Consider the following 23,913-nt stretch of genomic DNA (forward strand, 5'->3'; position numbering starts at 1 on the left):
GAAGCATGTAAATGTTTTAGAGCATCCCCCAAACTGCCACCAAATGCAAAATGGGGGCAAATTAGGCAGAGTGATTTACCAGGGAATGGGATCGGAAACTGGAGATTACTGACTCACTCTGTGTAATCCTCCTTGAGTCCCAGAAAGAAAACAACACACAAAAATGGATAAATAAATCTTGGGTAAAAAGGGAAAGCCAGCATTTCTGTATCCTCCATCTTATCATAAAGTTGCAGATTAGAACTTTTCCATCCTGCACAGCTACATTTTCCCCAACACCCAAATTTTTTTAACATTCAATATGATTTTTTTGTTTAACTACAAAACTGGGTCAGTTCTTTGTAGGGTTGCCAACGACCTGGAGGGGGGAAAATGTCCTGCGTGTCTCTTGAGAAACCTGTATAAGGGCCAAGAAGCGACAGTTAGAACCGGATATGGAACAACTGATTGGTTTAGCATAGGAAAAGGAGTACGACAAGGATGTATATTGTCACCTTGCTTATTTAATATATATGCAGAGTACATCATGCGAAATGCTGGCCTGGATGAATCACAAGCGGGAATTAAGATTGCTGGGGAAAAGATCAACAACCTCAGATATGCAGACGATACCACTCTAATGGCTGAAAGTGAAGAGGACCTAAAGAGCCTCTTGCTCAGGGTAAAAGAGGAGAGCGCAAAAGTGGGCTTGAAGCTCAACATCAAAAAAACTAAGATCATGGCATCCGGCCCCATCACTCCTTGGCAAATAGAAGGGGAAGTCGTGGAAATAGTGACAGACTTCACGTTCCTGGGATCCCAGATCACCGCAGACTGTGACTGCAGCCATGAAATTAAAAGACGCCTGCTCCTTGGGAGGAAAGCGATGGCGAACCTAAACAACATGATAAAAAGTAGAGACATTACCCTGCCAACAAAAGTCCGCATGGTCAAAGCAATGTTATTCCCAGTAGTCATGTATGGCTGCGAGAGTTGGACTATAAGGAAGGCCGAGCGCCGAAGAATAGATTCTTTTGAACTATGGTGCTGGAGAAGACTCTTGAGAGTCCCTTGGACTGCAAGAAGATCAAATCCTAAAAGAAATCAACCTTGACTGTTCCCTGGAAGGCCAGATAATGAAACTGAAACACAAATACTTTGGCCACCAAATGAGAAGGGAGCAATCACTGGAGAAGACCCTGATGCTGGGAAAGACTAAAGGTCAAAGAAGACGGGGACGGCAAAGGATGAGATGGTTAGACAGTGTCATCGATGCAACGAACATGAAATTGAGCCAACTTCAGAGGACGGTGGAAGACAGGAGGGCCTGGCGGGATCTGGTCCATGGGGTCGCGAAGAGTCGGACTCAACTGTGCGACTGAACAACAACAAAAAGTGTGATGTTATTTACCAGGAGATATTTGCCTCCATGCCCTTAAAAACTTTAACTGCCCAGTTCCACCAATACTCCCTTCTAAGCTGTGGAGTCCTGTGAGCAAAAATTCTACCTTGTGAGCTACTGGCATTAAAGTTGTGAGTGAGCAATTTGGCTGCTGCATAAATTAGTTTGCTCTGGAGCCATCCTTCCTAAGACAAAAATGTGTGAGCCGGAGGCTAAAAAATGGTGAGCTAGCTCACACTAACTCAGCTTAGAGGGAACACTGATTTCCTCCCATTAAGCCTCTGGTAAAGCAGCACAGCGCTTCTCCTCCAGGCTGCTGGCAACTCTATTTCTTTGCGACCTTCCAGTTGGTCCTAATACAGGTCTTATTCTGCAGCTATCCTCTTTAAAGAGCTTAATATTGAGTCAATTCTTTATAGGAGCCTCCCAGGCAGCTGCAGGGCTCCCATCTCTGCAGTATCCAAAGCTGCAAGACCAGGGGGAGAAAACAGAAGACATTCACGGAGAGGCATATTTCTTTAAAAAAACAGCGTGGAAGCCTTCCAGTCGCTCGGGACTCTTCCTTAGGGGCAAACTTAAAATGGGGAGGGGAAAATCATACCACTCTTTCTGCACCATATCATAAGACAATGGACACAGTACAGCTACACAGCAGCACTTCCAAGCCTGGCTGGTTTCAGAGAGAGAGAGCCCCAAGTATGCAAATACTTTCCCCATGGATGCAGACGGAAATTTAGAAGTACATCACATCGCCGGAGTACATCACTTTGCCTGGTATATTTATCCGCAAACCACTTGTGAACCAGAAGAGCCTCAATTCAAGTCTCTGTTTTGCCATGAAGCTTGCTTGGGTCAATCAGAAGTAATCAGCTTAAACCTACCTCATTAGATCGCTTGGGACGAAAAGCAACAAGCGATGACATTTACATTACGAGATAGAAATATAACTCAGCATCTCAAAACACTCTGAACACCCAACATTCCCCTTGCTTTCGTCATTGTGACCTGAGGAAACCGTGCATCATACAGACTTTGATGTCAGCCAGCTCATCATATGAAGTAATAATGAAGACAGCACAGAAACACGGAAACCTTGCCTTTCCCTCACTCCTGAGTATCCACAACCACACACAGAACAGTTTGGGATAAGGCAGTAGCACTGGCAGTCAGAAGGCTTTCTCTAGCAGCCTTAATGCTTCCTTCTTATTAATTCTAATTATTTGTTTTGGACAGCAATTAATGGCAGGGGTCATTCCCTATGAAAACCTGAAGACAAGTGTCCCCACCATTGTTGAACCTGAAGGCTAAGAATACCACCCTCCAGGTAGGACTGAGGATCCCCTGGAATTACAGCTCACCTCCAGACTACAGAGATCGGTTCTCCTGGAGAAAACGGATGCTTTGGAGGGAGGACTCTGTGGCATTGTACCCCACTGAGGTCCCTGTCCTCCCCAGGCTCCATCCCCAAATCTCCAGGAGTTTTCCAACCTGGCTCTGGCAACCCTACCCTCACCCCCCATCCCCCAGCGGACGGCCAGTGGGGATCTGGCTACCCTGCTTGAAGACACTTTGGGAATTTTGAGTCTGCCACAGGGATGGGGAGGCCAATAGCAAAATACTGGGACGTATCACAAAATGTTAGGTCCCAAGCCAAGCACCTCGGAGGCCGCTGTTTCCAAATGGATGCTCCTTGTAGACACACAAAGGTGATGTCTCCCGGGCTCTTCTGAAGCACCTCCTGCTCCATGACATGAAGGAAAGCCAGGACTGGATGTTTGTTTGAAGGGAAGAAGTGGGCACTAAGTAGAACACTGGCAAATACCATACTGGCCACAGGCATCAAACTGGGAATCACTGACAATAAGGCCTGCGTGGGGGGGGGGTCAGAGAGGCAACCCCGTGATGCTCTTTAAGCAGAGTGAATGCTAAAGGAAGGAACATAGGAAGCTGACTTGTACCAAGGCAGACCACTGAGCCAACTTTTTAAATTTACTTTTACTTCTGTTTTTACAACCTAAGTCCTAAATAGCAAACCCTCATCTCGTGAGAGGAGAACCTAAAAGTTATTGTGTAACTTAACAACAGCTGCCAAAGATTTCCCCCCACATTGAAAATTGTAATCCCCCATCCCCAGCCAAACTGAAATTATAGTCCATTCACACCATCAGATTTTGTTGAGCATGCATTATATACTTCACCATTCCACTTTTCAACCCCTCCCTTCCCCAAAAAATTGTTCCCAAAGCAGCTTGCACCAACTTAAATCTAACACAAATATTAATTAAAATATGCATTAGCAATGGCATTTAGCAGCTAGGGCTGCCAGTTTTAAAACCGGTCCCTCTAGCTGTCCTTTTAATATCAGTGTGATCTGCAGCAATTGCCAGGAAATGTTATTCAACTCCATGCCACGAAACACTTCATCTATCCATTTCTGTACATTAAACATCTGTTAAAGAAACAAGATGTTTGTTCTAGACATCTGGCAACCTTACTGGCAGCTGGGAGGGAAAAGGGGCTCTTAGATGGAGCACTGAGCCCAAACATGAGAGGTGCCTTGTTATGGCATCTTTCCCTGCTGGCCTCAGCATTGCAGCTAGACCCAGACACCCAGACCTGATGGATGGATGGATGACTGGCTGCATTTGGACAGATGGAGGATGGATCTGAGCTGGACTTAGGAATGATGAAGCATCTGGCTCCTCTCTCTTATCCTGTTGACCTCGCCAATAACAGCTAGGTGGGAGGATAGGGTTGCCAGCCTCCAGGTGGGGCCTGGAGATACCCCGCTTTTACAACTGATCTCCAGCTGACAGAGATCATCTCCCCTGGAGAAAATAGCTGCCTTGAAGGGTGGACTTTCTGGCATTGTACCATGAGGAGGCCCCTCCCCTCCCCAAACCTCGCCTTCTCCCGGATCCACGACCAAAGTATCTGGGTATTTTCCAACCCAGAGCTGGCAACCCGGGGGGGGGGGGGAGGGACACCTCTCAGTTGGAGCTGAGTCCAGGCACAGCGACGGTACCAACACAACATACAGATCAAATCTGAGTCAGTTTCTCCAGAAGAAGATTCTTAGGGGTCTTACCTGGGTCACTTTTGCCTCTAGCCCCCTTGGCTGGTGTCCTTTCTCTTGCTTTAATACCTAACCCTCAACAGATCAGTCCCCGCTAAAGAGCACACACAAACAGCAGCGGTGTTGGGACGAAAACCGAGCGTCTCCAGGCGAGAGCACAGCAAGAGGTTGCGCGGCCTGGACTCAAACTCACCTTCCCCTCGCTCGGAGTCCAAGGACAAAGCCTCTGTTTGGGCACAAGCCACCAAAAGCTATCTCTGGGATCAGCTGCGGGGCGGGCATAAAGAACAGAGGCTGTTTTGTGCGAGGGGAAGCAAAAACAATACCGAACCGGAAGCCCTTCCGCTAAAAATTCCCCCGTAGGCCACTACTGTTGGGCCTCTCTAGGCCTTGGAGGTCTAGGACATAGAGATTAAAAAAACAGAGCCTCTCTCGAACGCCTTCATCGACACTTCCGGTTTAAGGGAATTCTGGCGTTCCGCTCTAGCCTCTAAGAAAGAGTCTCTAGAGGAGTAGAAAAGAGGGAGAGTCCAGCAGCACCTTAAAGACTAACAGAAATCTGTGGCACGGGACGAGCTTCCGGAACTCACTCCGCTCATGAAATCTCTAGAGGTTTTATATGTAAGCACAGCGGAGTGGCCGTCAGAAACCGGCGTTTGAATATTCTTCGGACGTTCAGGCTGTACGTGCAACTCTAGCGCGTTCCCCTCGACGACCAGTCTTCCTTTCAAACTTCAAAAAGCATATAGAGGGTTGCCACCTCTGGGTTCGGAAACACCTGGAGACTTTGGGGGTGGATCCGGGAGAGGGCAGGATTTGGTGAGGGGAGGGACCCCAGGAGGGGGAGTCCACGCCACCCTCCAAAGCAGCCATTTTCTCCAGGGGAACTGATCTCTGTAGGCTGGAGATCAGCTGTCAAAGCGGGGGACCTCCAGGCCCTACCTGGAGATTAGCAATCCTATATCTGGATATTATTTTTGAACATACGCTTTGCCCTACGGCGATAGGAAACGTCATTTCCTGGTTAGGGCGGAAGTGGATTTTGTACAGGGCGATGGAAATCGGGAGAGGGAAAGGCGACAGGAGCTGGGCGATGACGTCGGGTGCGCGCGCCGGAAGTGCCTGGGGTAGAGTCTGTGCTGGGACCCGGCGGCGGCAGCGGCCAAAGGTTCGGACCCCCCCCCCCCGCGCCGAGAGAGCGAAAAAAGGGGGCAAGCAGGAGGAAAAGGAGGGGGGCGAAGGGAAGCGCCAGCTAGTGGGGGGAGGTAAGGGGAGGCGCTTGCCGTGGCGGCCTACTATGGCGAGTGGGCGGAGCCTTGAGGGAGGTGGAGAAGAAGTCGCGAGTGGGGTCGGGTGGGCGAGAGTGTGGGATGAGGTTGAGGAAGGGCCCTATTCGGGAGTGGAGGGGAGAACGTCCGTGCCTTATTTGGAGGTGACGATTAGAGTAGGAGAAGAGCCCAGCTGGATCACGCCCCAAAGTCCGTTAAGCCCGGCATCCCGTTTACTTCAGTGCCCAGCCAAATGCTGGGGGGGAATCCTGCACTAGCCAGCCATGAAAGCCACAGACCTCTCTCCTTGTTTGGCCCTCACCATCAGGTACTGAAGGCCTTGGAAGCCGTCCCCTGTCCTGTTTAGGCGCAGGTCGCCATGAAGACGATAGCCCTCTCCTGTTCTTGATTCTGCCCTGATCTAGATAGCCCAGACTCGTCAGGTCTTGGAAACTAAATAGGGTTGACCCTGGCTACTATTTGGATGGGAGACCTCCAAGGAGTACCGGGGTTGTGACGCAGAGGCACACAATGGCAGCCCGCCTCTGGACATCATCTCTTGACTTGAAAACCCTACCGGGTCGCCATAAATCAGCTGTGAATTGACAGCAACAGCAACAGATTCTTGATTCCCAGGATCTGGTGATTAGGACTTTTCTTCTTTGGGTTAATGTTGGTGACATACCCTCTCCCCCAAGCCTTTTGTCTCCCTTTCCTTCACTTAGTTTCTACTTCAAGAGCCAAATTCAAATTTAAACCTCCCGCTTCACTTGCTCTCACCCAATTCCTGCCAGAATTTTTATTATTTGTAATCTCTGCCCTTTTCCTCTCCTACATAATAATAGTAGGTTTCATGCAAACATCTGAAAAAACACAAGTATTGTGAAAGGTGAAACATAAATTAAAAACCACAAAATCCTTCCCACAGACTTTAGAGTATAAATAGGTGCATAAGGAAAGGCTAGAGGAAGACAGCCAAACAAAGATACATTTTTAAAATCAAAGTATTAACCAAATATAAAACATTAAGGCTCATATAATATAAATTTTCAGAGTTTCAATAATGGAAGATATTAATCTAAATGATATATTACTGAAATATTGATCTAAATTAATTTGTAAACTTCTCACACGGTTCAAACAGGAAGTATTGTGATTAGATATAGAAAATTCAATCATTGTACATACAATTTCACCAAGGTAAATGTAGCCAATACCTTAAATAACCATTTGTTTTTTATTGCATAGATGCATGATTTCCAGTACTTACCATAAATGTTTGACTGTTACTATCACATGTACTGTTAATTTTTGATATTTCCTTGGGATCTCTTTACGCAGTAGAGAAGAGACAGTTCTGGTGCAAGTGGTATTTTATTTTCAGTATTTCCTCAGTATTTTGTATTTCTGATACAATAGGCCCTCATATCAGAGGGATTCTCTCCACTCATATAAGCTTGTATAGCAGCTCCATTCATCATCACAGGGTCTCTGTTGCTCCCCTTCCCAGGGTTGTGAGAACTGCTTGGGTATGTGCATTTTCAGTGGCCATTCCTATTTTATGGAATGGTCTTCCCAAAGAGGCTAGAAAGGTATTGTTCAAAATTTCTGTAAATGGTTTTAGTGTGCATTATATAGTCTCTGAGGGACAATTATAAGTGGCAGGCAATTTAGAGAAAATTTAAGAATTGTTTTTAAAATGTTTTAAAAAAATTAAAATGTTTAACAAAAATCTTTTGCATTGTTTTTAATGTTGTTTTTAATGTATGTTTAATGCGTTGTTTTTAATGTATGTGGCTTTATTGCATGAGCCAGTGTGTCCAACAGAGAAAAAAGAGGGATGCCCATTTTCATTAGCACATTTTCAATAAATAAGTGTAGCAGTTGTTAATTTCTAGCAAGCATTTTATATTTAGGTGTAGGGGGTTTGTTGTGTCCTCGTAGCAAAATCAATAAATGCCAGAACTAGTGTTATACGTTCTCGCAATTTTTGTAAGTACTGCTGAGTACTTGTAGAATGATCTGTCTAGTTTGGACTGCATTATTATTACTATTATTATTTGGTGCAGCTAAACCAGTATGGTGTAGTGATTAGGAGCACAGACTCTAAACTGGGAGAACTGGGTTTGATTACCTATCCCTCCGCATGCAGCTGCTGGTGCAACCTTGGGTCAGTTACAAGTTCTTTCAGAGCTGTTCTTTCACCAGCAGTTCTTGAGAGTGCTCTGTCAGCCCCACCTACCTCACAGGGTGTCTGTTGTGGGAAGGGGAAGGAGATTGTAAGCTGCTCTGAGACTCCTTCAGGTAGTGAAGGGCAGGTTATAAATCCAGTCTCCTCTTCCTTCATCTTCATCTACTTCATTTTAAATACTGCTTTTGGTTTGCTGAGCTCTGTACAGCACCAACACAGTGTGAGTGCTAAGTTAGTGTTAATGCCCTTATTTCTAATACTCATTTGCTTAGAGTAAATCACACTGGCTTACAGTTCTCGTTGCTCCTCCAGGAGGAATGGCCCCAGTGGGATCCCAAGCCCTGTTGGGCTTCAGGAAAAGAGGAGGAGGACATTGGCTTCTGCCTGCTTAACAACATTCTAACACAGACAACTATCTAAGGTTGGTGTGCATCTTTTCCCATCCAGGTCTGATACAGGGAGAAAAGGCAGTGCAGGGAACGGAGCTGTAAAGTTGGATGCAACTAACATACGGAGTAGTTAATCTAGCTCCCTGGTGCAAAGGAAGGCCAATTATAAACAGTTTCTCAATAAGCGTGAGGACTGGAAATGTGCTTTATTTCTAACAGTAGTCTGAGATTGACATGAAGCCAAAATAATTTTGCACTGGCCAGCAAAATTCCACAAGCTCAGTTGCGTTGCAGTCATGCAGGTTTTTAGACCTCATTGTTGTCAACATATGGACAGTTTTCCTACAGATGTTGCTGATTTTGAGTTATATTTGTACTGGTTGATATTATCAGTGTGGGCCTGAAACACAACAGAGGCTATGAGTGTGACAGTTTTTTATATACAGTGATGCTTGTGTTTGATTTTACGTAAAACTAATAACATATTTTGATGTACCGCAGGTAAATGTTTCCATAACCTTATGGAGAGAAAGGACTTTGAAGCATGGCTTGATAACATTTCTGTTACGTTTCTCTCTCTGACGGACTTGCAGAAAAATGAGACGCTGGATCACCTGATTGGCTTGAGTGGGGCAGTCCAGCTCAGGCATCTCTCCAATAATCTAGAGACCCTCCTCAAACGGGACTTCCTCAAGCTCCTCCCGCTGGAACTCAGTTTTTATTTGTTAAAATGGCTTGACCCTCAGACCTTACTCACGTGTTGCCTCGTCTCCAAGCAGTGGAACAAGGTCATAAGTGCCTGTATGGAGGTGTGGCAGACTGCCTGTAAGAATTTGGGCTGGCAGATCGATGACTCTGTCCAGGATGCTTTGCATTGGAAAAAGGTGTACTTGAAGGCCATTTTAAGGATGAAACAACTGAAGGACCATGAAGCCTTTGAGACCTCCTCACTGATTGGACACAGTGCCAGGGTTTATGCACTTTACTATAAAGACGGTCTTCTTTGTACAGGTAGGAATGCCCAAAGAACTTGGGCTTGTTGGCAAAGGATATGAGCTGCAAATCAGGAAGCTGCTAGTTTGGATCTCACGTCAGCCACCAACTCACTGGGTGGCCTTTGGCAAGACACCATTCTTGCCTCCCTCTTCCCCATCTGTGGTATGAGGGAAACAAAACTGATCTGTCCTCTGGGGTCATGTAGCGTTTCCCACATTTTTTATCTCAAAAGAGATGTTTTTTTTTCTTTTCCTGAATTAAAATTGGAAGCATGTTTTCATTCAATCACTTGCTTTAGCATATGAGAAAGTAAGAACAACCTGCCCTTGGAGAAACCCAACCCTGACTGCTCCAAGCATGATTCCTGAATGGAGGGACATGAATGGCCAGAGCAGTGACTGGGCCAGGCATAGACAGAGGGCAGGTGAATTTGCTTTGTGTCTGCATTGGGAATGACTGGCTTTATCTATTTTAGAAGATTTCTTTTTCCTAAGATGCAAAGGTGCATACAACAGTAAAATCAAACATGTGATACGTTACAAGAAATGGTCATAAAAGCGCCAACCAATGCAGAAACTAAAAACAGTAGTCATTGAGCAGACGTTATAAACTGAAGTTTGTCAGATATTTGGTATTCTGTTAGGATTGTTCTGGTAAAGGGCCACTCATAAGGGTGGCTGAGTGCCATGTTATGCCTGCCTTTGTCCCTGAGCAATAGGAGGGAGGCCCTAGATTTTCCCTATCAGATAAGGCTGTTGTGAGGCTCAGCTGCCACTAGGCAGCATTGTGTTGAGTCTCTCTACCCTGAACAGGCACCTCTGGGGAGCTGTTTAAATTGCAGTGAAGTTCACTTTGGAGCTGCTGAGATTGCTTTGTATGGCAAAGATCTGGCATGCCACAGTAATGGCCAGTGGGCCTTTGTCTGCTGGGTGCACCTCTGGCTTTAAGGTGTCTCAAAGAAAGTGGCTCCAGGAGCTGCTTTTGTTGTTCAGTCGCACAGTTGAGTCTGACTCTTCGCGACCCCATGGACCACATCACGCCAGGCCCTCCTGTCTTCCATAGTGCTTCGGAGTATGCTCAATTTCATGTTCATTGCATCTATGACACTCATCCTCTGCCATCCCCGTCTTCTTTGACCTTCAATCTTTCCCAGCATCAGGGTCTTCTCCAGTGAGTGCCCCCTTCTCATTTGGTGGCCAAAGTATTTGAGTTTCAGCCTCAGTATCTGGCCTTCCAGGGAACAGTCAGGGTTGATTTCCTATAGGATTGGCTGATTTGATCACCAGGAGCTGCAGTAGGTAGCAGTTGAGTTGAGTCACATGAAGTGGCCTTCAGTCCAGAATTTCTGCATAGTTAGGTCTACTGAACCATTGTTACCATTTGAGGGTGCATTCTTAGGTGCCCACATAGTTCACTTGAGGCCCTGGCCAGGTCTACTGGCCCTCTCCAGGCTCTGAGTGCCTGGATTGTCTGCTGGCCGTGAATTTGGCTGGCGTTTTCATCTGGAAGCGCCTTAAAGCAGCTGTGCCACCTTGTTGTCCTTCAGCCTTTATAAGGAAGCTTACAGGAAATGTGGACTGATTGCATGCTGGAAGGGACAGCAGGAAGTGCACCCTATAACCGAGGGGTGGGGTGGCTTCAGTGTACAACCTTTCAGGGAAGTTTGTTTGCCATGATTGACATTCTTGTCCAGGAGCTGCCGTCCCCCAGCATTTTCTAAGGCACCATGTTTCCTAGAACCCAGTTTAAAAACCCTTCATCTAGTTCACAAGCTCTTGGCAGGCAGTAGCTCTCCAAGGTCTCTGGCCCAGGTTCTTTGAAATGGGGATGACCCCAAGATCTGCATTCAGAGCACGTGTTGTACCACTGAGCTATATAGCCAATTCCTGTGGGAGAAAGCTAAGTTTGAAGATCAGCCCAGACTTGACCGATGGGCCTCCCGATCTTCACACTCGTGTCTGTGTTGTTGACTTGAAGCTGTGTCTGGGTAGGATAATTAATACATGTTTGGAAGCAGGACTTTGTTGTTGACTTGAAGCTGTCTCTGGGTAGGATAATTAGTGCATGTTTGGAAGCAGGACTTTGGAACTATGCACAGAAAGCCTTCCTTGGGCAAAAATGATCAGAATGCAGATCTGAAAGGAATAAGTCTCCTCCTTGTGTGCGTATTTAGGCTTAGTGGCTGATCACCAGTTTGCTTTGAGGAGCTTGTTTGGATAGAGGTGGTGGACTGCATTTCTTGTGTGGGGTGGCAAATGCAACTCTTCAGGTGCATCTGTCTCGATTTCCATTTGTGTTACAAAGAACGCACGGCGTTTCTGCATCCTCTCATGTTTGCTGAGTCAGCCATAGAGAGGGCACAAGAGATTGTATCCTTTGGACAACAGGAGGAATGCGACTTTGTGAGGCCCTTACAAAGCTCTTCTATTTGCCAAGCTTTTGACGATTACACTGTCTCCTAGCAAAAGAACTGTCTTCCAAAGCCCTGTTAAAAAGTACTTAATAATATATCATTTGCAGATAATTGCATAGCATTCAACGTGCTTCCTGTTCCTTTGAACTGCAGGTTCAGACGACTTGTCTGCGAAGCTGTGGGACGTGAGCACGGGGCAGTGCATCTACGGGATACAGACCCACACCTGTGCAGCAGTGAAGTTTGATGAGCAAAAACTCGTCACAGGCTCTTTTGATAACACAGTAGCCTGCTGGGAGTGGAGCTCAGGAGCCAAGACCCAATACTTCCGAGGCCACACAGGAGCAGGTATGTTGCAGGCTCCAAAAGAGGCTGAAGAAGCGTCTTACTGGTTTGAAGACTTTCCTGCACTTTATTAATGGATTTTTGTGTGTGTGCAAAGAATATCTTTAAAATGCCCCAAACACATCCGAATAATATCACGATGAAAAATTGCTCTTTAACAAATTAAAAGGCCGCGCTGCCTTTTAATTTAAGTGTTCAGGAGCAGTTTTTCATAGTGATGTTATTTGCTGAAGTGTTATTCTAAGCAGACTTCACATCCTTCTAAATCTACACAGTTAATCATGCATTTTTGGGCAGAAACTAATTGCAAGATTGATTTTACTGAAATCATTTCTGTCCTGCCCTTCAGTCCAGGCAGGTATGCCACAAGCTTAAAAAAATAGAAACCCCACAACATTGCAGTAAAAACAAAGCCCTCCGCCAGCAACCAGTCCCTAATTCTCACCTTAACCGTATAATTAAAACTAACATCATAAAAAAGTATTACAAACCAGTGCAGCCATTAAAGAGCAGAATATCCAGTAAAGACCCTAGTAAAAAGTTGTTGTCTTTGAAGTATGCAATGGAATGCCAGCAAGGCTGAAGTGAGCAAACATCTGTTGGGAAGGAGCTCCAGAAGAACAGTTGTCATGATCAAGAAGGCCCTCACCCCGGTGGCCCCTTAACCGTACTTCTGATGGTGGAGGCGCTTGGAAGCAGTGTTCCCTCTAAGCTTGAGTTCGTGTGAGCTAGCTCACAGTTTTTTAGCCTCCAGCTCACAGATTTTTGTCTTCGCTCAGGAATGTCTGTCGCAGTTTCCAGTTACTGGCATTGTTACTAGTTTGTCGGGGGACAAGCAGCTCTCCCTCCTGACCTTATAATTGATGACACCCAGATGAAATCCAAAAGAAGCCTTGATAAAACATTTGACCATTGTTCTTTTATTCTGTAATCCTAATCTAGTTGCATTATTTATTTCATTTATGCTGTTTGTTTGCACTGCTTTTGTGTCCAGTAATCTGTCTCCTGCCCCAGTGACAAAGATGGATGTAAATAGAATAAAGAAATTGACCAGATTAGTCCCCAGTGAGAAAATGGAAGTTGGCTTTGCTGATCTTTAAGATTGTTCTTTCTGCCTTCCGCTTTGTAGTTTTTAGCGTGGATTACAACGATGAGTTGGATATCCTGGTCAGCGGGTCAGCGGATTTCACTGTGAAAGTCTGGGCTCTGTCGACTGGAGTGTGTCTCAACACGTTGACTGGACACACAGAATGGGTCACTAAGGTATGCCTGGCCTGGCTTATTTTGTTTCTCTGTGGGTAAACACCATGCTGTGTGTTGTTTGGGGAAAGGTTTGGCCTGTTCGGTATTTGATCGATTTGAATGATCTGGGTTTGGTCAGCCCCTGGGTGAGTGACCCCTTGGAAGGCCTGTCCGCTGCCTTGATTTCCACGATGGGAGAGCAGCAAGATCAAAACGCCAACTAATGTGAGTTCAGTATTCTGCATCCTATGTCAAGGCAGGCCTGTCTAGTCCTGGCTGGAAAGCATTTTCAGTTGTTCAATTTGTAGCCTGTACCCTTCATCCATCAGTTTCCTGGAGTGTTTAACAACAAATATGGAAGAATCTGTCGATCAAGCCAAAATTAAAATATCCCTCCAGGATCTCATTCCTAGTCCTGCTATCTTTGATCCTTTTAATGAGAAGTGTCTGGTTTTGAGCCTGACACCTTTTCATGCCAAGCAGCAGAATACCTTCAGACTAAGAGACGGGAGTAGTGGTTCAGTGGTAGAGCACATACATTGTGTGCAATAGGGTCCCAGGTTCGGTCCCTGATAGTTAAAGGCTCTCATGTGCAGGAAAGAACTCCTCTGCTTGCAACCTTGGAGAGCCTCTGCCCTTTGGAGCAGATAATACCGGAGTAAATGAACCTGTGGTTTGACTCATTTGTTCTTATTCTTGCCTAATCTTTGGTCTGGATTCTGTTTGTTTTTTTCCCATCCTCCTGGGGGGAGGTTTTTATTGGTTTTTTGTTACCCACTACAAAACTACAACAGAAAATATAAGGAAGGGAACTACATCTAGGGGATAAAGAAAAAGACCCACAACTAACTAAAAACCCAAGAGTAGGAGATCATACATCAGCTTGACACCATGCTATTTTCAAAAAGCTACTCATAATACATTGTATTTAGTCGGTTATGCTAGATTAATTATCGTTTAACCATCCCTTTTAACTGTTTAAAGAAATTCCCAGAGCATCCCCAAGTTATTTCACATTTCTTCAGGCACAAATCAGAGTCCTTCAGCTCTTATTTATTCTTATCTTTTCTAATCCTCAGTTTATAAGAGCTTTTGGGGGCAGCCGCCCCCTTTTCAGAGAGGGAGTCCTCGTCCGAAGACCCCGAGCCCAACTCGCCATCAGATTTGCTTTCTTTTTCCTCCTCTTTGCCCTCTTCTGGTTCCCCAAGCTGTGTCCGCAGAAATTCACATGCTTTAAAAACAGAGTCAATCTTTTTTTTTTTTATTGTTAATCTTGAAAGTGATGCCTTCTGGGATTAACCACCTGTAACTGATGCCATTTGTTTTTAAGAAAAGGATTAATTCTTTATAGTTCTTTCTCTTCTGTCTTATATCAAATGGAATCTCTTTTAAAATCCTGATATTATTGCCTCCAATTTTCAAGGGTGTTCCTGAATTTGCTTTCAAAATAGCATCTCATGTGTCTGTTCGAGAATCTGACCACTATTTCCCCAGGCAGATTATTTTTCTTGATGTACGATGAATAAAATCTGTAGATCACATCCATCTCGCTGCAAAGGTATTCCGCTGTTAAATCTGTCATTGGGGCTATTGCTTCACTCAGCCATTGCTTCAGATTCTCTCCTACATTTTCCTGGACCCCTTGGAACCGTAGGACCAAATTTGCTTTGTCCATTTGTAGCTGTAAAAGCTTTGACTCTTCTGTAACTTGCTTCATTTCCAGCTTTTGCACCTTTTTCTTAACTTTTTTAGTAGTGACGTCCATTTCCTTCGCCTTCTCTCCCATTTGCTCTGTTGCTTTTAAGGCTTGCGTCAGTTGAATCTGCTGCTCTACCACACTCTGCCCAGTTACTGACAGTTCTTGTTTAATGCCAGTGATCTCATCCAGCAAGGGGTGCAGGGAGTCAGCCAAAAGTTTTGAGAGCTCAGTGACCTCCTCCATTCGAGGACTGGCCCCTACTTTCGTTTTCAACTGCTTCTCTTTCTCCGGTTTCTTCCGTGCCATCTTTTTGGATTTGTTTACTTTTCAAGAAAGTTGCTAAAGTCTCTGATATTTGCCCAAATGCTTTTCTGCACTCTGGTAAGTCTCTTAAAACAGTTTTAATCACTTATTTTTCAGCTCTCCCTCTTTCCTTCCATGTTTTGTCTATGTGTTTGGGAGGAATCCCTCCCCCGCTCGCTTTCCCGTTGCTCTTTGGGGGGGGGGGCAGCTTCTTTTTATATCCTCATGTTCGCTTCAACCCGACTCACAGTTCATTGTTGGCCATTCGGCCTCGCTGGTCTTCATTTATTTCACCCGATCTCCAACGCTTGACCCAGTCAGCAGCACTTGTACCATACGGTCACTCAGCGACAGGACCTTCAGGGTGGAGGGGCGCCTCAATTCTCCGGCTTTCGGGCATCGAAGAGGTCGCCTCACAAAAGCCCCCTGGCTGGGAACCTTTTACCAAAGCTCCGGGGGGGCTTTCCCACACGTTGGTGTGCCGTTTACATCCCCGGAGTTTCCGGGAGATGCGTCTGCCTGCGTCTGCCTGCGTGTCGCGTCTGCCTGCGTGTCGCGTCTGCCTGCGTCTGCCTGCGTGTCGCCATAGACCGGAAGCCTGGATTCTGTTTCTTGATCATTCCAGATCAGGGGTCACCGATACGGGACCTGTGAGAGCCATGGTGCCTACCAGTATGTTTCCCGGTGCTCATTGTTGTCTTCTCTAAAGTATTTCTTCCCCCAAATCAAAGAACCAACTCTGGCTTTCCTCCAGCTCATTGGAGCAGGAGGCAATTCCGACAATCCCGGGAGGCATCATCCTTGTGTCTGCAGGGAGCACCCAGGCAAAAACAGCTGCCTCCATCCTAGGAGGATGCTTGACTTGCATACCCCCAACATTTTTGGATTGCCCTACACAGCAGCCATTTTCTGGTGGTACCCACTTTCCTTTTTCTACATTCTAAGTCTTTCTGCAAGCTCAACAAAGTTGGGTGGCCCTGCTCTGGAGCTACAGAATGTTGGGACCTGTTCTTTTTTTTAGAGAGGCTTTTACCACCCAGGATGCAAACATACCCGAACAAATGTGCAGCACCTTTTGCGAACTGGTCTTGTGCAACCTGGGCCTTACCGCGCCTTTCTTCTCATTGCAGGTGGTCTTGCAAAAGTGCGAAGTCAAATCCGTCATGCACAGCCCTGGGGATTACATTCTTTTAAGCGCCGACAAGTATGAAATCAAGGTAATGAGCACATCTGTCTTGCTGAACTCTCGGAAGTCGCGGAGATTGCAGGCTTGAACAGTAAGGAGAACATTCTGAAGGCATACATGAAGATCTGCTTGGTTGTGTACAGCTAAATGCATCCATGATAAAATACTCTCCACCAGTGGAATGCAATAAAAGGCAGAGGTCCCGATGACCTGAAATCCTCACTGCTCCATTCCAAATAGATAAATCCAGCCTCACTGTGGGTTTAATATTACAAAATAATATATTGCCTTGTCTACATACTACACAGTTGATCCAAGAACACCTCTAAAAACATTGCCTGACGTTTGTTTGCTTGCGCTCCCAGGTTTTTATCTAATTCTCAGTTATTTCTTGTTTTTAATAAAATATGGGTAGATAGCACTTCACATGCTGACCTAAACAAAAGTTCCAAGTCTTGGCCTGGAGAAGCTTGCTGTCTAAATTCTGACAGTAGAAGGCAGCAGGGATGAATGTGCACAAATGCAGTTACCCAGACTTAGGCTTACTTTCTTATTTGAACAAAAGGGTTATGCCAATGAGCGGGGCCATGGTACCGTTGTAAAGTATCGGTCCTGCATGAAGAAGGTCCCACCTTTCATCCTTGGCATCTCAGGCGAAAGGACTTGGGACAGCAGGAAATGGGGAAAGACTTTTCTCTGCCTGAGTCCTTGGAGAGCTGTTGCCAGTCACACTAGGCAATATCTAGTGGGCCAGTGGTCTGACCCAGTATAAAGTAGGTTCATATATAGACAAAGGCTTCATTGTAAAGGTGGATTTGAGGGTGGATTTGAAGGGCGAGTGATAAGACCCACAGCGGTTCTCTGGGGGGTCATTCTAGGCACAAGAATAGTAATGTTTCCCTTCTTGTTGCCACAGGATCCCAAATTTTCCATGTTGTAATTTTTTTAAAATAGATCTGGCCCATCGGGAGAGAGATCAACTGCAAATGCTTAAAAACCCTGACGGTGTCAGAAGACCGCAGCATCTCTTTGCAGCCTCGGCTTCACTTCGATGGGAAATACATTGTGTGTAGCTCAGCGCTTGGATTGTACCAGTGGGACTTTGCCAGCTATGATATTCTCAGGTAAATACTTTGAATTCCAGGCTGAATTCTAGGACTCTAATGTGGGAGAACCGGGTTTGATTCCCCACTCCTCTACTTGCACCTGCTGATGTGACCTTGGGTCAGTCACAAGCTCTGGCACAGCTGTATCTGAAAGAGCAGTTTGCGTCAGAGTTCTCTCAGCCCCACCCACCTCACGGGGTGTCTGTTGTGGGGAGGGGAAGGGAAAGGGAAAGGAGTTTGTAAGCCGCTCTGAGACTCCCAAGTGAATCTTTTTTCTTCTCCTCTTCTTCTCCTGTTGGGAATTTTTCAGGAGAGAGAAGGGAGAGAATGCCATGGATAACACTTCATTTTTATGAAGGGACAAGTTAAGATTAACGAAACAGCTAGCCTGCGATGGCCTCTGTCTGCAGTTTCAAGTGACTGGGAGTGCTTTGCAGGGTTGTTTAGGACTTTTTGCAGCATCCCAGCTGGGACACGTTAGCTTGTCAGGTCTGGTGGGCTTCTGCTGGTGGTGGGAAGTGCCGTCCAGTCACAGCTGACTCACGGAGACCCTGTAGGGTCTTCAAGGCAAAAGACATTCAGAGGTGGTCTGCCATTGCCTGCTTCCCGAGTCACAACCCCTGATATTCCATGGAGGAATCTCATCCAAATACTAGCCAGGGTTGACCTTGCTTAGCTTCTGAGATCTGATGAGATTGGGCTAGCCTGGGCTATCTAGGTCAGTGTACCCAAGGTGTAAAAACGGGATTGATAGTTACTGCCACAAAACAGCAGCCAAAGATGGGGCTCCCTATTTCCATTCCCTATGTGGACTTGTTTCCCATACATCTACAGCATTCCTGTCCAAGTGTATTTCTCTTCCCTGCCCATTCTCTCTGCCTCTTTCAGATTCCACCCTGTGGCTCTCCTTTTCTTCTCGTTCTTCTGCATTCTTGCTGTTCTAGGGCGTGGTGATGGTCCCTAGCTGAGATGGCTCTAAAGCGGCATTAGACAGATTCATGGAGGGGAGGCCCATCAGTGGTGATTGGCCGCGATAGCTAGAGGGAAACTTGAGAGGCCGTTCTGGTGTGTGTGGTGGGGTAAGCAGTTGAGGGGCTCTAGCTTCTGAACCCCTGCTTGTAGGCCTCTTGAGACACCTGTCTGGAAACAGGATGTGATGAACCTTTGGTCTTATCCAGCTGCTGCTTTCTGGGGTCTCTGCATCGGCAGCCACAGACCCTTCTGGATCCCCAGCACCCCAAGCAGGACACCGAGCCAGAGGCCTTGTTGCTAAATCCCCTAATACGACATCACAGTGCTTTAGTTCATTTGAAGCAACTGTAGCCTGCCATTCCTCAGTGAGCCCAAGCCAGGTAACACCATCACACCTCAACAGTTCAGACACACGTGAGTTCATAAAGGGCCCACTAACATAAAGCAGTTTTAAGTTGGCTTTTGAAGGCTGGCTGGGAGGGAGATTTTTGCATCTTCAAGGGAAGTTTGTTCCATAGTTTTGGGGTAGCTACAGAGAAGGAACGGGCCATGGCCAACTGTGACATGCAAGAGAAGGCACCTCCAATACGCATTGGCCTAAGGAGTGTAATTGGTGTGCAGGTTCAAAATGGGGGGGAATGGTCCTTTGGGTGTGTGAAGGACTCTAACGGTGAACACTAAACCAGGGAACAAATAGGAAGCTAATGAAGTTGTTTCAGTAAAAGCACTGCATGAAGAAATGATTTGTTCCTGTTTTTAAAAATGGGCAGCCACATTTTGAACTAGCTGTAGCTTCTGGTGCATTACAGTAGTCTAGCCTAGAAGGTCAGCCCTGTCCAGGAGGATTGATATCCTACAACTATGATCTAAATGGGGGAAAGGGGAACACCTAGACTGTCATGTGTTTTCCTGGGTTCGGAAGATGTCTCTGATATGATCCCTAGGGTCTTAGCAGACTCTGGTTGTGACAGTATTACACTGGTGGTTCTCAGACTGGGGTTTGGTGTCCAAAAGTGGGTTGTGACTATTGCAGGGCAACCCAAGTGAGTTAGGAGAGGTGGTTCAATGACAGTTTTGGATTTGCCTCTGCTTAAGGCATGAAATGGAGCCTGTGGCTTCGTAATGCTGTACATTTGTCAATACTGAGCACAGAAGAACAGAATGCAAACTTGTTCATTGTTAACTGATGTGCAGGTCCTGCATTTTATGTGGGAAAGTAGCATGGAGTTACTTTTGCAAGTTGGCCTTGAAAAGCAGAGAAATTGAGAAGTGGGTCCCACTTTAGACAGCGTGGGAGGGACCACCTTGCACCATCTAGTTGCAAACCAGACCTTTCCAGGACATCAAGCTTCAATGCGAGGAATACCTCTTGTCTTGCCTGGATCTAACTTCAGCGCCTTCTCCATCTTCCATTTTGACCACAGCATCCAGGCGCTGGCTTAGATTGAACACTGTTTAAATCTTGTTTGTTTCTGGCTAACCTGTCCTTTACCTGCCATGCGTTTTCTGATTTTGTTTTTCTCCCCCTGCCCTCTTCTCACCTCAGGGTTATCAAACCTCCAGAGTTTGCAAGCTTGTCCTTGCTAGGCTTCGGTGACATTTTTGCCCTCCTGTTTGATAACCACTACCTGTACATCATGGATTTGAGGACAGAGAAACTGATTAGCCGCTGGCCACTGCCAGAATACAGGAAGTCCAAGAGGGGGTCAAGCTTTCTGGCTGGAGAAATGTCTTGGCTCAACGGCTTGGACGGCCAGAACGACGTGGGCTTGGTCTTCGCCACCAGCATGCCCGACCACAGTATTCATCTGGTTTTGTGGAAGGAACACGGCTGAAGGGGAGCAGCAGATACACGTGTGATGTGGCTTTTTTAAACAAATGAACATAACAGTTGAGACTGCCAGCGACACGTCAGCCAGAGAAGACTTTGCATGAACCAAAGCTGCGCATCTTCCAGACACCATCATGCAATGTACAATCAGTGTACAATCATTTTACCTTTAATTTTCTGGGGCATTGGAGGAGATGGGGAGGTGCAGAGTAACACAGAGGGGTGTGTATTATTATTATTATTATTATTATTATTCTTTTTAGAAACATTAATGCACCACGGCATGCTAACATCCTAGACTCTACTGACTTGAGTATTCATGTTCAAGCATACACATTGGGGCATCTTTCTCGACTGTGGCTTTGGGATTGTTGGTTTGGTTTTTCTTTTCCCCTTGAACAAAAGAAAGAGACGCCGTACAAAGGAAGGGAAGGGTATTGGCTCTCAGCCCTTCCCTCTTCTGCCCCCATTGCTCACAGGTAGAAAAAAGGAGGTAGTGAATCAAATCATTTCCAATACCTTGTTCTCAAGGCGTTCACCTCCACTGTGAAAAACCAGATTGCTACAAGCAGGTTAATCGGTTTCTCTGTAGCTGATCAAATGTCGCTTCACTAACCACACATACCTACACCTCTGTATGCAGTGAAAGTGGGCCCTCCCCCTTCCTGGAGCCTCAGCTGTTCTCTTACTTAGAAGCGACTAAAGGAGGAGGTCTTGCAATTATTTGGAAAAAAGCAAATTCAGTTTTTTCTACCCAAGGCCTGGCTCCTTTGGAATGGGCATTCCCCTTCTACATATGGTGGAGGGGAACAGGTGGGGTGGAGGGGGTGACATCCAAGCATCTCTCACCAGAGGCGTGCTTTGTCTTGCAAGGCAAATTCATGGGCCCATTTAAGAGAACTGCCTTTTTAAATGAGCCAGCAAGTCAATGGAAGGCTCTATGTGCCTGTAGTGGTTACTAGTACAGGGAAGATCTGCAAATGTGTGTGGTTGAAAGTAGCATTGACCCTGCTTGCGTAGCAGAGTCAGTATTCTTCTTAAAGTCCTGGCTCCCTTGGAACAGGTGTTCGCCTCTTGCCCTGATCTCTCTGCGAGAAGAAGTCTGCAGCCGTTTCCATCATGGCTTCCTGAATCTAATGAGAAGAAACAAGATGCTTACAAAGATGAGTAGTAGCCAAGAGCTCCAGTGGACAGCACTTTCCTTGCTTAGGGAAGGAATTGGGCAACAGAGAGTTGGAAGGAAGTATTCTAGCTGCATGCACTTGTCAGCCTTCTTCTTACCTGCTAATTGCCACAGGCACCTGGGGGCTTTGGTTCCTGTAATGGCTCACTGAAGTGCTACCAGCACAGGACTCTCAAATCAAAAGAAGCTCTCCATCTTTCCAGGGATGTTTCTTTTCACCATTTGTTTTCCAGTGCAGAGGCCAAAGCTGTGGTTTGGCTGAAGCCTGGCAGCTTGAAATCCAATTGAAGTAATTTAAGACTGAAATATGGCGAGAGAGTGTTGAACAATATGTGGAGGGGAGGGCTCACTCTCTCGCTGCCCATCCACCTGTGCTTCTGTTCTTGGAGGGGCGCTGGATCAAAGATGGCAGTCTTCTTCCGGCACTTGCTACAAAAGTTTACACAACAATATTAATAAAACCATCTGCCTGGTTGGACTTTTGTGCTGGCACTCAGTGATTGAACCAATATTTTTAGGTCCTCGGGGACTAAAATCCACTCGAACTCACCTCTTCTTGCTTTATTAACAGTGAATGTGATGAAGAGTTAAGTCCTCGAATGGTGCAGGCTCCAAGTTGGCTGGCTAATGGGGTGAATTGAGTCCTTGACACTAGGGTGTGGTTAAAGCAGCAGTATGCCTGCAAATGGCTCCTTTTGATGTATTCTGAATAGAGCTATAATTAAAGAGCACAATGGCTGTCTTGGAGAGGTGGACGGTTTTGGAATTAGCTGTGGACATATTAAGCCTGGCTGCTCCATGAATGCGTGCTGGCTCTTTTTTGGTGTTGTTTTCTTTAAAAGATTCCATTTGTTCTCACCATCTCCATCTGGCAGGTGTTAACATAAGCCTATTTCAGTTAGATATCCATTACAAATCTTTTTTGGGGGGGGGGGGTTTGCAGGAAACCGGGCTTCTGTGCCCAAGAACTGTTATTTTCACCACCTGCTTCTAAAAGCAGCATTTCCTCTATATTCAGTTTAAAACAAAAACACATCTTTGTTATTTTTACAGCACTATTTTCAAGGTAAAAGAGCACTTGGACAGGGCAGTAGCTCTTTGTCCACTGCTGTAGCTGGCTTAACTCTCCCGCCCACCCTGCTATGAAAACTTTCAGCCTGGTTCAGTTTTGGTCCCTCGCTCAGTCATTCCCGAACAATGACCCGAGAATAACCCTGCAGTCAGATTGCTGCTAGTCTGACCTAAGCAACAAATGCACTGAATAATTAAGAGCTTTTTGCAAATCCAGCATTTCCCACACATCAGGAAGGCTCCCTGTAATCTCTGCAATTCTTTGGAAGTAAGTGTGGTTGAAGCAATAGCCCCCCTCAAGGAAGGGTGTGGTTTTAAGTCTGTCTTGTCTCTGTCACTGGGAGTTGATTGAACCATTTAGTTGCTCCCTATAAAGCTGCGGTGGCTCAAGTGGTTAAGACGCTGAACTGCAGGCTGTGGAAGGTTGGTAGTTCAGCAGTTTGAGACCCGAGTGCCGCATGACAGAGTGAGCTCCCGTCTCTAGTTCCAGCTCCTGCCAACCTAGCAGTTTGAAAGCAAGAAATTGCAAGTAGATAAATAGGTACCACTTCGGTGGGAAGGTAACAGCGTTCCGCGCGCCTTGGTGTTTAGTCATGCCGGCCACATGACCACGGAAACGTCTTCGGACAGCGCTGGCTCTTCGGCTTTGAAACGGAGATGAGCACCGCAACCCTAGAGTCGGACTTGACTGGCTTTCGAGCAAGGGAACCTTTACCTTTATAAAGAGGAAAGACATATAAGGCGGAAGACAGGAAGGCCTGGCGTGATCTGGTCCATGGGCTCGCGAAGAGTCGGACTCAACTGTGTGACTGAACAACAACATAAAAAGGAAGAATGCAAGTATGTTACAAGATGTTGTCTTTCTGTATGGATCGTGGCTCTGGCCTTAAGAACCCTGCTGGTCTAGCATCCTGTTGCTGATTGGTACCCAGCCGGGTGACAGCCCGCCTCCCTTGTTCACACTCCAGTAATGTGGTGTGGTTAGGAAAATGGGGTTTCTGTTTAGCTATTGTGTCTATTAGCTGTTAAGTTTTATTCTTCATAGTTCTGTCAAACCCTTAAAAAACCCCACACAAGTCAGCCATCGCTGTCTCTTGCAGCAGCAGATCTGTGAATGGATTCTGCACGGGATGAAGACATGCTTCTTTTTGACTGGCCAGTTTCACTGGGTGATGCCAGCTTAGAGTGCCGAGAAGAGAGGAAAAGTCCCATCCATAATTTCATATGTTTATACCCCTCCAGCCAGCCCACCACCCCTGGT

General features: G+C 46.2%; 1 protein-coding gene across 3 annotated transcripts; it reads left to right on the forward strand.

The window, feature by feature from the left end:
* The first annotated feature begins 5,581 nt into the window (after positions 1–5,581).
* Positions 5,582–22,257, forward strand: FBXW2 (F-box and WD repeat domain containing 2). Of its 3 annotated transcripts, none has more exons than XM_015415832.1 (8): positions 5,582–5,625; positions 8,229–8,337; positions 8,807–9,316; positions 11,868–12,062; positions 13,189–13,322; positions 16,434–16,520; positions 17,444–17,613; positions 20,114–22,257. In XM_015415832.1, exons 3-8 carry the CDS (start codon positions 8,827–8,829, stop codon positions 20,400–20,402), a joined length of 1,365 nt encoding a protein of 454 aa, XP_015271318.1. In that variant the 5' UTR covers positions 5,582–5,625; positions 8,229–8,337; positions 8,807–8,826; the 3' UTR covers positions 20,403–22,257. The 3 variants fall into 3 exon arrangements, with proteins under 3 accessions (XP_015271318.1, XP_015271320.1, XP_015271319.1); XM_015415834.1 differs by lacking the exon at positions 20,114–22,257 and adding an exon at positions 18,774–18,933; XM_015415833.1 differs by lacking the exon at positions 5,582–5,625 and adding an exon at positions 5,686–5,722.
* Positions 22,258–23,913: the final 1,656 nt, after the last annotated feature.

This window comes from Gekko japonicus, unplaced genomic scaffold (genome assembly GCF_001447785.1).
Source record: "Gekko japonicus isolate JY-2015 unplaced genomic scaffold, Gekko_japonicus_V1.1 scaffold46, whole genome shotgun sequence".
Lineage (NCBI taxonomy): Eukaryota > Metazoa > Chordata > Lepidosauria > Squamata > Gekkonidae > Gekko > Gekko japonicus.